Raw genomic sequence first — 11,949 nt, 5'->3', positions numbered from 1 at the left:
GAAAATAATGACGAATAAATGATTTTAGTATGTTACAGTATGTATTGCACTTTCTCTGACTAATCCGTGAAATTTCCTTTGAAAAATATTTTAGACATAATAATCAACTCTTATACAACATCATGGAGACTATTGTTGAGGAAAATATAAACATAACTGACTTAAAAGTAAGTATAGTATATAATAACAATTCCAATTCCAAGAGATCACAACAGTCATTTCATCTGTCATCGTAGAGTCAAAATGCCCTTTTGTTATTTTAGTATCTATGTATTGCACTTTCTCTGACTAATCAGTGAAATTTCCTTTGAAAAATAACATTACAGACATAATAATCAACTCTTATACAACATAATGGAGACTATTGTTGAGGAAAATATAAACATAACTGATTTAAAAGTATAATTCCTATTTTTCAATTGAAAATAGTCTGTCAGGCTATTTTCACGGTATGTGAGTGTGAGGGAGACTATTTTCACCCTACGGTGATAATAGCGTGGGAGACTTATCATTATCACCTTCCCATAATATTTTGGTGGACGTTTTTCACCGTATGGTGATAATAGTGTTTGAGACTTTTTTCAAAGTACGGTAATATCTTGGTGGATGATTTTCACCGTCCAGTGAAAATAGCCTAACACTATTTTCACCGTGCGGTGATAATGGTATCTTGGTAGCTAACAAACTTTGCGGCGTTTGTCTGTTTTTCGTCACATCAAAGACAAAACAAAACTAGGCCGTCTATCAGCTATATTATTGAATCCTATTGTCTTACATTTCTTTTCTTTTTGATTTAATTTTTAAAATTTTCAATAATTTTATTTTATTTTTTTAAAACTTCAGAAATTTGAAAAGTTGTACATAGAACAACAACAACGAGGCCATATCAGTGAAAAGACCCAGTTTGACTACGCTTGGTGCCTGATCAGAAGTCAGTATTCAGCTGATATGCAGCATGGCATTGCTCTCTTGGAAGGTTGGTTGTTAGGGATAATAATAGACACTAATAACTAGAGTGTGTGAGGTCCCAATGGTTCAGTAGTAGAGCACTGGCATTACAAATAAAGGAACAAGTCTAATTGATCTCTGTTGCATGCAGACAATATTTTAACACCTTTCTTCCAGTCAAGAGTGATTGGGTAGCTGAGTTTGTTAAATCGGGTGGAGAGTATTTTGTAATTAGTAGTTTCTCCTCTTTGGTGTTTCATAGACACATTATAAGGTCTACAGTAAGGAGTGCCAGTGACTTCTGTCTTCTGCCAGCTTCCTGACCTCACCCCAGGTCCAACCAAAGGATGTCATCTCTCTTTCCACCGATTTTCTCCAAGTCTCCAGTGGGGAAAGTATTTTATAATAGGCCGTTATCCTCTATCCAGTTGGTCGTAAGCTATTACTACTTTCCATATAATGCTAAAGAATTCGAGATGAAGTTCCTGTTCCATTGATCTTAGCTCTGAAAAACCACTACTAGATTGTGTGTTAATCACCACTCTGTTTTATCAAACATTGTTTTCTCCGTAAAAATGCACCATTCATTAACTGGGATGGTAAACCTAATTATTCACTCATTGCAGAACTAACACTGAAGGGGGGAGGGGAATGGGTTGAAAAAAAATATTTCATGGCTGAATTAAACCTGGTTCATTCAGATGTAAGTGTCTGATGCTTATCAACTGGACCAACACTAATGATGCACACTGACAAAACACAATTTTGACCTCCTCTCTCCCCCCCCCCCCCCCAAAAAAAAGAAAATGTCTTCAAATTCAAATATGGATCAATTAAGCTGACCCTAAACTTTCCAAAAACTGGTCTTGATTGCATGGTTTTTTAAATTTTTCACGACGTGCTTTTGCATATTCTGCTCCCTTTGTGTGGAATTCCCTTTCAGCAGACACCAGACGCTATAATTCCCTAGCCGTGTCTTCCTTTAAAGCCTCTTTGAAGACAAGAGTACTTCCTTTAAAGCCTCTTTGAAGACAAGAGTACTTCCTTTGAAGCCTCTTTGAAGACAGAGTACTTCTTTTAAAGCCTCTTTGAAGACAGAGTACTTCCTTTAAAGCCTCTTTGAAGACAGAGTACTTCCTTTAAAGCCTCTTTGAAGACAGAGTACTTCCTTTAAAGCCTCTTTGAAGACAGAGTACTTCCTTTAAAGCCTCTTTGAAGACAGAGTACTTCCTTTAAAGCCTCTTTGAAGACAGAGTACTTCCTTTAAAGCCTCTTTGAAGACAGAGTACCTCCTTTAAAGCCTCTTTGAAGACAGAGTACTTCCTTTAAAGCCGCTTTGAAGACAGAGTACTTCCTTTAAAGCCTCTTTGAAGACAGAGTACTTCCTTTAAAGCCTCTTTGAAGACAGAGTACTTCCTTTCAGGCCTTTCTTGCTTTATTCAGCTACCTTAAATCAGTTACTATTAAAAATAAAACCATAAGCATCTCTGAATTAGTGTTTACTTTTTAAATCTTATACTCACAATTAATGTATCAGCATTCAAAACATATGAACATTACAATAGTTAAAGGGTTTTTTTTAATTAAAAAAAATTTTTAATAAAAAAAAAAAAAAAAAACAGAGCAAAAAAAAAATAAAACTCCAACAAAATATATAAGATACCAGGCCAAAGACAACAAAATAATTTTAAAACACACACACACACACACACACACACACACACACACACACACACACACACACACTCTCTCTCTCTCTCTCTCTCTCACAAAAAAACAGACAACAGCAACAACAAAACAAAAACTTCAACAATTATTCCAAAACAATGACTTATTCCGACACCATCATGTTTTAACGTGAACAATTTCCATCTCTCAACCTTTAAAAAAAATAAAAAAATTCCTGAAATATTCCAGATCTTCTGAGACGTGCCACAGATGAGATGAGCCAAAGAGATTATTTATTCTACATCGCAGTCGGCCATGTCAGGATAAAGGTGAGAACATTTTACTTTTTTCTCTCAATGTTGAGTCTATCAAAATGTATTTTTGATACTGGTTTTCGATTCAACATTTCACTCAGCTAGAAATTAAAATTAAAATATTGTCGTCCTTTTTCACTTAATACTTCTATATCTTTACACTGAAAGTGCCAGATTTTTAATATTTTCTCCCGAACTGTATTCTTAGTTATTTCTGTAAATATAGTATTTGCTGTCCCTCTTTGAATATTAACAAAAAGAATAATTGACTGGGTTTCAAATAATGTGGATTATTATTATTATTATTATTATTATTATTATTATTATTATTATTATTATTATTATTATTATTATTGACTGACTGACTTAAGGCCTTTCGCTTCCTAATCATCCGATCGGGACGCCTCGACTGCCTCTCTAATCATCTGTGTCATTTCCTTCCACAGTTCACGGTCTTTTGCTGTGGATGCTAAGTTCATAAGGTCTTCCTTTAGTTTTAATTCTTTGTTATTTTGAAGGCGTTTTAGGTCTCGATTGAGGACAGTATAAACTGACGTGGGTGGTCTACTTTGATATTTCTTGTGTCCAGATGGGGTGAAAAACGTATTCATGGCTTAATAGCTGGTATATTTTCATCTCTTCTGAGTATATGCCCAAGAAGCCGCCATCTTGCCTCCAGGATTTGAATGACAAGGGTCTTTCACTTTCATTACATTTTTCATACAGTGTTTTATTGCTTATTTTTGTGGGATATTGTATATTCAGGACTCTTCTCAGTTGTTTTCTATGGAATCTGTCTAATCTTTGCTCTTCGGCTCCAGGTAGTGCCCATGTTCCGCAGTTGTATATAAGCACGGATTTTACAAGGGTTGTGTATAATTTGATTTTAGTATTTAATTTTATTTCATCTTTTCTAATCCATATAATATGTAGTAATTTATTCAATGCAGCCGTCTGTAAACTTTTTCTTCTCTCTACATCTTCCTTATCTTCTATTAATGATCCTACCTTTATTGTTATTATTATTTTTATTATTATTATTTTTTATTATTATTATTATTATTATTATTATTATTATTATTATTATTATTATTATTATTATTATTATTATTATTATTATTATTATTATTATTATTATTATTATTATTATTATTATTATATTATTATTATTTATTATTATTATTATTATTATTATTATTATTATTATTATTATTATTATTATTTATTATTATTATCTTATTATTATTATTATTATTATTATTATTATTATTATTATTATTATTATTATTAATTATTATTAGTTATTTATTATTATTATTATTATTATTATTATTATTATTATTATTATTATTATTATTATTATTATTATTATTATTATTATTATTATTATTATTATTATTATTATTATATATTATTATTATTATTATCATTATTATTATTATTATTATTATTATTATTATTATTATTATTATTATTATTATTATTATTATTATTATTATTATTATTATTATGGTGATGATGATGTTGTCATTCCTTCTACACAGAGTTATGAGAAAGCTTTGAAATACACGGATGCCATCAACAAGATTGAGCCAGGCAATCGACAGGCCTCTCAGTTGAACCAGTACATCAAGGCTAGGATGAAGAAAGGTATGAAGATGTCATAGCCATCATTTTTATTTGTCACCATTACCATCATCGTCATCATTATCATTATCATTATCATCATCATCATCATCATCATCATCATCATCATCATCATCATCATCATCATCATCCTCATCCTCATCATCATCATCATCATAATTTTATCATCATCACCATTATCATCATCAACACCATCATCATCATCTTCATCATTATCATCATCATCCTCATCATCATCATCATTTTATCATCATCACCATTATCACCATCAACACCATTATCATTATCTTCATCATTATCATCATCATCATCATCATCATCATCATCATCATCATCATCATCATCATCATCATCATCATCATCAGTGACAACAATAGCTTCAAACTTTATCTACCATAACATTTGATAGTGTACACAACAACAAAAAGCAAACAAAAAAAACCACACATAATATAATATTCATGCCATACTCTCACTTTATGGGTCTTTCATCACTAACTGCAGAAAGCTGATGAAAAAAGATTATTATCTCATTACTGCACTATATTATGGCTTCTCCTTTCCCTATTTTATATATATATATATATACTGTAATCCTGGTTTATCACCAGTGCAGCAATGAGTACAGAGTGTATTGTATTTTAATTTTGTATAAGTCAATTCATTTTGAAACGGTCCAATCATAATGGGGGGCATAATTTTATGAAAATGAGCGTTTATCACAGGCTCATGAGCACACAATGCCATGATGTAATTAAATGCTCTTAAACCAAGAAATAGAATTTGAACTAAAATATTATTATATTGCCTTCATGTCCTTAAGACCTATAGAGCCATAGTTTATCCTTATTTCTGTAATCTGAAATATACGAAAGTGACAATTGGTAGCCACCCTATGAATAGGATACTTATCCAAAACAGAGCAGTGCTTACAGTAGAACTGATATCAAATGTGGCTATCCTCTCTCAATGTAAGGTAGATAGGGATGTCTCCCCCTCCCATCCCCCCACCCAAAAAAAAAAAAAATTAATTATAAAAACAAAACAAAAACTGTAATAAGATGGAACTAAGTCCTTTTGTTTCTGGGTTGAGTGCTCTATCAATTGAGATCCCAAGATAGAATAAGATAAATGATATCCGTATATTTTCTCTCTTTATTTTTGCCTGCAGACGGTCTGCTAGGTATGGCCATCGTGGGTGGTGCTGCCCTGGCCCTGGGTGGCCTCGTTGGGGTCACCGTCGCTGCTTTCAGCAAAAAGAAATGAAAAAGAAGTATTGATTTGGATTTATAACCGGTGCTCCTTTATAATGTTTTTGTATGTTTATGTGCTTTATTATATTTTGTGTTATGCCATCATTATTGTATTTTCCTAAATAATAGCCAATGGGATGAGAATATTTTCCCCCCTGAATGATAGATTATATCAGGCATGCCTAAGATTCAATTTGCCAAATCTAAATTTTTCCTGCAGAATTCGGCCTTTAACCAAATTTTCTGATTAGGATTGGTGAACATAGTTTTAATTTACTTACGTATGAATGGATTTGTTACCAAATTGATTTACACTGGATCAATTCTAAAGCTTTTGAAAGAGATAATTTATTTAATTATTTGAGAGTGGAAATTACGATTATGTTTTTGTTCTTTTTAAAAGCATTATATATTCATTTTTGTACATTACATTTTACAATCTACAACTCCTAGCAGTGTGGTTAGTACTCGCATCTTCTGTTGTGATCAAGGGGAGTTAATCCTACAAGTTGACATTTACCGTTGAGTTTCCTGTCAAATGGGTTTTACATGATTTGGTTTGAGATATAAACTTTTTCCTTGAAATTTGACTTTAAAAGATATATATAGTCCCTTGTAAAGTGGGTTTTGCGCTAGATAAATGCTCAAGTTAAAGAATTTTCTGTTGCTGACAAATCTGGTTGTATTTTGAAATGTCAAGATTGTTCCTTTTTAGCCAACATTTATTGAATATTCTGAAAAAAATAATCCTCCTGATTTTCGAGCAGGCTTTGTTAAATCTTTTTTTTTTTTTTTTTTTTTTTGTTGCGAAGCCTTCCATTAGAAAAAAGTTCTGTATGCGCAATGTTCTACCAACATTTTACAAATATGCAACATATTGATGGTGGGCGGATCAAACCTCTGACGTTGCGATGTCATCAGACGTCTGACCCACCCGAAATTTAATAAAACACGGTGCGCAAAGCTCATGTGTAGACTTCAGAGCTTTGATCCGCCAATCATGAAAATCGACACTTCAAGGTTTGATCCACTGACCATCGTTACATAAATTGATCTAAGCATCTGTGTTTAGAATTCTTCTGTTGTTTTTTTTTTTGTTTTTTCAACAAATAAATCTTCTTCATCTTGTATTCACTATTAATTGGGTCTCAAATGTATGATTTGTATCCGTTTATCTCATCCCTTTTCCATGCACTAATACGCTCAAAGGCATGTTTTAACTTATATTTCAAAAAAAAGAAATTTAAAAAATGAAAATAGACAAATATATAATTTTAAAAAGTAAACTCTCATAATTATGACATTTTGGATGTCTCTCATTCGTGAAGTAAAAAAAAAAAAAAGAAATGAGAGAGAAGAAGAAAAAAAAAACAAACAAAAAAACTCCCAAAAAGAAACAACTTTGCAAATTTATAAAATGAGAACTACAAAGTCACTACTCTAAGCAAGACACATTTTACCTTTGATTTGCCAAAACATTCAACAGTCTTGACAAGTATAAAAATAGAAGGTTGTTATTCTCCACCTTAAAATGTAATCTACAAAAATAAAATGAATATAACAGCTTTAAAAAAAAAAATCCCAACAAAATACTAACTTGCCAAGATTTTTCTGCCGTCTATATTGATTAAATGCGATGCATTAAACATTTTAACCATTTTTTTTATAAGCTGAGGAAGGGTTTTTGAGCCCAAAACGTTCCGTGTTTATTATTTTGTTCTTTTTAAAAGCATTATATATTCATTTTTGTACATTACATTTTACAATCCACAACTCCTAGCAGTGTGGTTAGTATTCGCATCCTCTGTTGTGATCAAGGGAAGTTAATCCTACAAGTTGACATTTACCGTTGAGTTTCCTGTCAAATGTGTTTTACATGATTGCATTGTTGCTTTTATTCTGATGTAAACTGGAAAATGATACATGTTCTTAAAATTTTGGCCTAAAAACTCGTCCTCAAATATCAATCAATTAAAATGATGTTCATCTCTTCAAAAAATCTCAAACTTGAGATTTTTTTCAAGAGATGAACATCATTTTAATCGATTGATATTTGAGGACTAGTTTTTAGGCCAAAATTTTAAGAACATGTATCATTTTCCAGTTTACATCAGAATAAAGTCCCAGATTGGAGAGTCACTGGGGGTGGAGAGCTTATTTACACATTTTGAGTGTTTTTTTTTGTTTTTTTTTGACACTCTACTCTATGGTTATTTTGAAACATTGAGATTCGATTCATTCCAAGTTTATTTTGTCACAGAATTATATTTAGTTTTTTAAAAAAGTGCTTGAGTAATTTCTTTTCTTCTTATCTGTTGTAATTTTGACTGGACTACTTGTGTTATTTATTACTTTGTTTCATTGCATCGTATGCTTTGTTTTATTTTTAACCAAATGGCTTTGCAAAGTTACTGTTGTATTTTTTAAAAACAAATCTGTACTAAAAAGACTGTTTATGAATGATTTTAAAAAAATAGAAAGACAAACCAAAAGCAAAACCGAAAACTGAAATTAGTTTTTTTGTTTATATTTTTTTCATATTTTATTTTTATACCCGTTATACCTTTTTTTTTCCTTTTTTTTTTTTTTACGAGACCAGAAAGGAATTAATCATTAAAAAAAAAACAATACCTATAACTGAAATAAGTTTTTAAGTTAAAATCTTTTTCATATTTTTTATTTTTTTACGCGTTTTACTTTTTTTCTTCCTATTTTTTCTGAAACCAAAAAGGAACTCATCATTTTATTTCTGTTTTTTTTTTCATTAGTACAAAATGTCTTTGATTTGCTTGTCTGTTCTGTGGTTTGATGCCTGTCCTAGAATTTTAAGTATGTTTAGATTGTATCCAATCAGCATACAACTTATAAGCAATTTATTATCCAAGGAAAATGTCAATGAAATTCGTTTTTATTATGAACTAATAAGATTATTTATGAAATGTTATTGCCTGTAAACGTTTACTATTCATAACTGACATTGTAGAATTATAGGTTAATACGAATTATTACATTTCCTTATGAAACCAACAAATCTTTATAAATAAAAATGATAATAAGGACTGGAAGCAACGTGCGCATATTTGCAGGTGTTATAACCGAATGCAGTTTTATGGGCTTGATTTAACATTGTTGTAATGGACAATATTTTGTGTCGGTTTGAGAGTATTTTCATTACAACAATGGGCCCATAATATTCTGGGTTATCAGACCTGTAAATAAGCACACATTCTCTTGAAGCCTTAAACAGGGCTAGCTTCATTGGTAAAGCACTCAACTCATAAGCGAAGGGACTGGTGTCAATCCTAGTTTAAGCTGAGGTTGTTTTTTTACCGCATTGTCATTGAATTTAGTTATTATTACTGGGTGGGGTTCCTGACCTCCCATAGTGGGCAGGGAGGCATTTACTGCGTCTTCTATCCTCTTATATCTGTCTTCCAACTCACTGTCTTTGTCTTGGAATGAGATTACTTGGTTTTGTCCTGGCCCTGGCCGGATACTCTAGCTGAGAGGGAAACAGTCAAATGTATAGTTAGTTTTGGGAGATGATATTTTTTTCCTTGTAAATCATCACTCTGTTATGCATTGTATTATGTTTTCTTTATGTTATATTTGTAAATCATTTGAGTGTATTCCTTGTAGTGGGGACCTATGCTTGTGTCAAACTAAGTACTTTAATAGTGTACTCTGGGAATCTACACCTGTTTCTTATTTGAACGAATTCCCCTTTTTCTTACCTTTTCTTGGGTGCTTTAATTGTAATTCTAGAACTTTTTACTAACCCATTTTCTTCCTTTTTACTGGTGCTGATATGACCTTAATGTGTTGCAAGTGCCGTAAAACCCTTAAAAACAAAAAAACAAAACAAATAGTAATTGTGGTGATATTTACTAATTGCAAGCTTCGTTTAAATAAGTAGTCCTTCAGACTAATAGGCCTATGCAGCCAGAGTTTATCCCAGTTCCTATAGCGTGATACGGACAATAGGAATTGCTTGTAACCTTTTTTTTAGGATGCTATTCTATCGCAAAGTACTTTCCACCAGAATGAACAGATCAGCTACTTCATTACTGCTGGGTGGAAGGGGGGGGGGGGGGTAATAAAACTACCTCGACTGCCCCTGGGATTGATCTTGGTCCCTTTGCATGCGAAGCGAGTGCTCTACCAACTGAGCTATCGGAACCCTCTTTATAGATAGTATGCGCTTGGCTAAGAAGCTCATAACATTGCCATCAGGAAGTATAACAGACCAACACACAAAACTGTGTGTATCCATGAACGTTTATTGTCGGGTTAATACAGTTCAGTGAGCATTACTCATAAACGCGGATGGCAAAAAACAATAACAAAGACCTGAATTACGTCATCTTCGAACTATCTATAATTGGTATGATCTGGCAAAAAGAAAAAAAAGGGGGGGGAGAGGAGAAATTTCCCAGATCACATCTCCCAAATATACTTTGTATAGACTACCTAACACCTTGTAGTCCCTGGGCATTGACAAGACAATCTTCAACCTGAAGCGGGAGAAGAAGAAGAAAAAAGTAAAATATGTGAAAATGTAGAAAAGGCAGCATTATATCGTAAACAATGAGGCATTGCTTTTTGATGACTGTTGATATTTTGGTCACCCCATCCTCCTACACTTTTTTGAATCGTTGCTTATTTGAAACAATTTTTTTTCTTCATTTTTTATTTTCAGATGGTTTGTTGGGAATGGCAATTGTAGGGGGAGCTGCTGTAGCCATAGGAGGTCTCATCACTCTCGGAGTTGCTGCTCTCAAGAAATGATTAATGCCCTTGTTTTATTATGTCATAACATTGTATGTTTATTATTATATTACATCTGCCATTGACTAGTCGTGACGGTTACCTCTGATTTCTGTTACTAAATTGCAAATCGTATAATACAATAATATAATTACTTTTTTTTCGCCTATAACAAGAGCTGTAACCTAACAATAATTGCCTGTTTGGACAATGAAGATTATTATTATTATTATTATTATTATTATTATTATTATTATTATTATTATTATTATTATTATTATTATTATTATTATTACACAATACACCAAATTCCAGTGTGCTGTGCAATATGATTAAGACATTGCACTGAGACCTAGAACGTCCTGAGTTCAAGCCCTGTTTCAGGCATTTTTTTTTTCCTTGGACAAGATTATTGACCTCAATTTGCTCACTTTGGACAACATAAGTGATTCCTTTTGCCATCAGGATTATCAATATTCCTTCATGGAATGCCTAGGTAACGGAAGAGCACAATTCGATATATTTTTGATATTTAAAAAAAAAAAAAAAAAAAATTTATATATATATTTATGAGTGTTGGTGGGTACTTGTAGGTACGAAAGTGCTCGATAATGGTGGTTAGAGCTAATATATAATGTAAATTTTCACTCACATTTTTTGCCGAGACGACTCATTTCTGTGTATTTCTCACACTTCTTCAGTCGGCATAATCCATTTTGTCATGTCCAAAATGGACATGACAAAATGGATTATGCCGACTGAAGAAGTGTGAGAAATACACAGAAACGAGTCGTCTCGGCAAAAAATGTGAGTGAAAATTTACATTATATATATATATATTCATCTGGTTTCCAGCGAGTATTGTTACATACAAATTCTACAATATCTGGGTTAACGTCACAATCACCACATGTGGAATTGTTGCATCAAGAAATGATTGTTGAATGACCATATTGTATTATTACATCACTCACTCACATTCTCCTGACCAAAGCAGACCTGCCAACTTGAAAATGTAAAAATTCGTAATTTTTAGGAGATAAAAAAAAATAGTAGTCGCTCTAGTTAACTTTAAAAATCAACAATGTACCCTCACAAGGATAAAATTTCACTTCAAAATCCTTAGAATTATGCAGGATAATTTAATGTCCAATGAGTATTAACTCTTTCACTTTCAGTGCCATAGGCCGCACTGTGTGGCCAGATCAGAATCTGTTATACTTGCCAGTGGCCACACAGTGCGGTTGGTCTTGAAAGGCAAAAATAATAATGTAATCCAATCCTTGTTTCTACAAAAGTACTATAAATTGAACCAATGGTATCATTTCTTTCACCAGAACATTCAATTAGCC

General features: G+C 32.2%; 1 protein-coding gene across 4 annotated transcripts in view; it reads left to right on the top strand.

Moving 5' to 3' along the window:
* LOC144980784 (mitochondrial fission 1 protein-like) overlaps window positions 1–11,290 on the top strand; it is an 11,325-nt gene extending 35 nt beyond the window's left edge. The window contains exons 1-6 of one of the 4 annotated variants that reach the window (XR_013646957.1): window positions 1–167; window positions 844–976; window positions 2,866–2,945; window positions 4,475–4,580; window positions 5,749–5,894; window positions 10,530–10,627. The exon at window positions 1–167 is cut by the window's left edge and continues 35 nt beyond it. Coding sequence is in view for 3 of the 4 variants with exons in the window: in XM_078928591.1 (XP_078784717.1) it covers window positions 123–167; window positions 844–976; window positions 2,866–2,945; window positions 4,475–4,580; window positions 5,749–5,843 (459 nt within the window). In the remaining variant the exon portion in view is untranslated. Of the gene's footprint in view, window positions 168–843; window positions 977–2,865; window positions 2,946–4,474; window positions 4,581–5,748; window positions 5,895–10,529 lie in introns of all 4 variants that reach the window. The other 3 variants (XM_078928591.1, XM_078928588.1, XM_078928590.1) reach the window with 3 other exon arrangements.
* The last annotated feature ends 659 nt before the right edge of the window (window positions 11,291–11,949 follow it).

This window comes from Berghia stephanieae, chromosome 10 (assembly GCF_034508935.2).
Source record: "Berghia stephanieae isolate SIO BIC M18660-M18661 chromosome 10, UCSD_Bste_1.3, whole genome shotgun sequence".
NCBI lineage: Eukaryota > Metazoa > Mollusca > Gastropoda > Nudibranchia > Aeolidiidae > Berghia > Berghia stephanieae.
Note: the sequence above shows the minus strand (reverse complement) of the source record. Positions and strands in the feature narration are given on the sequence as shown.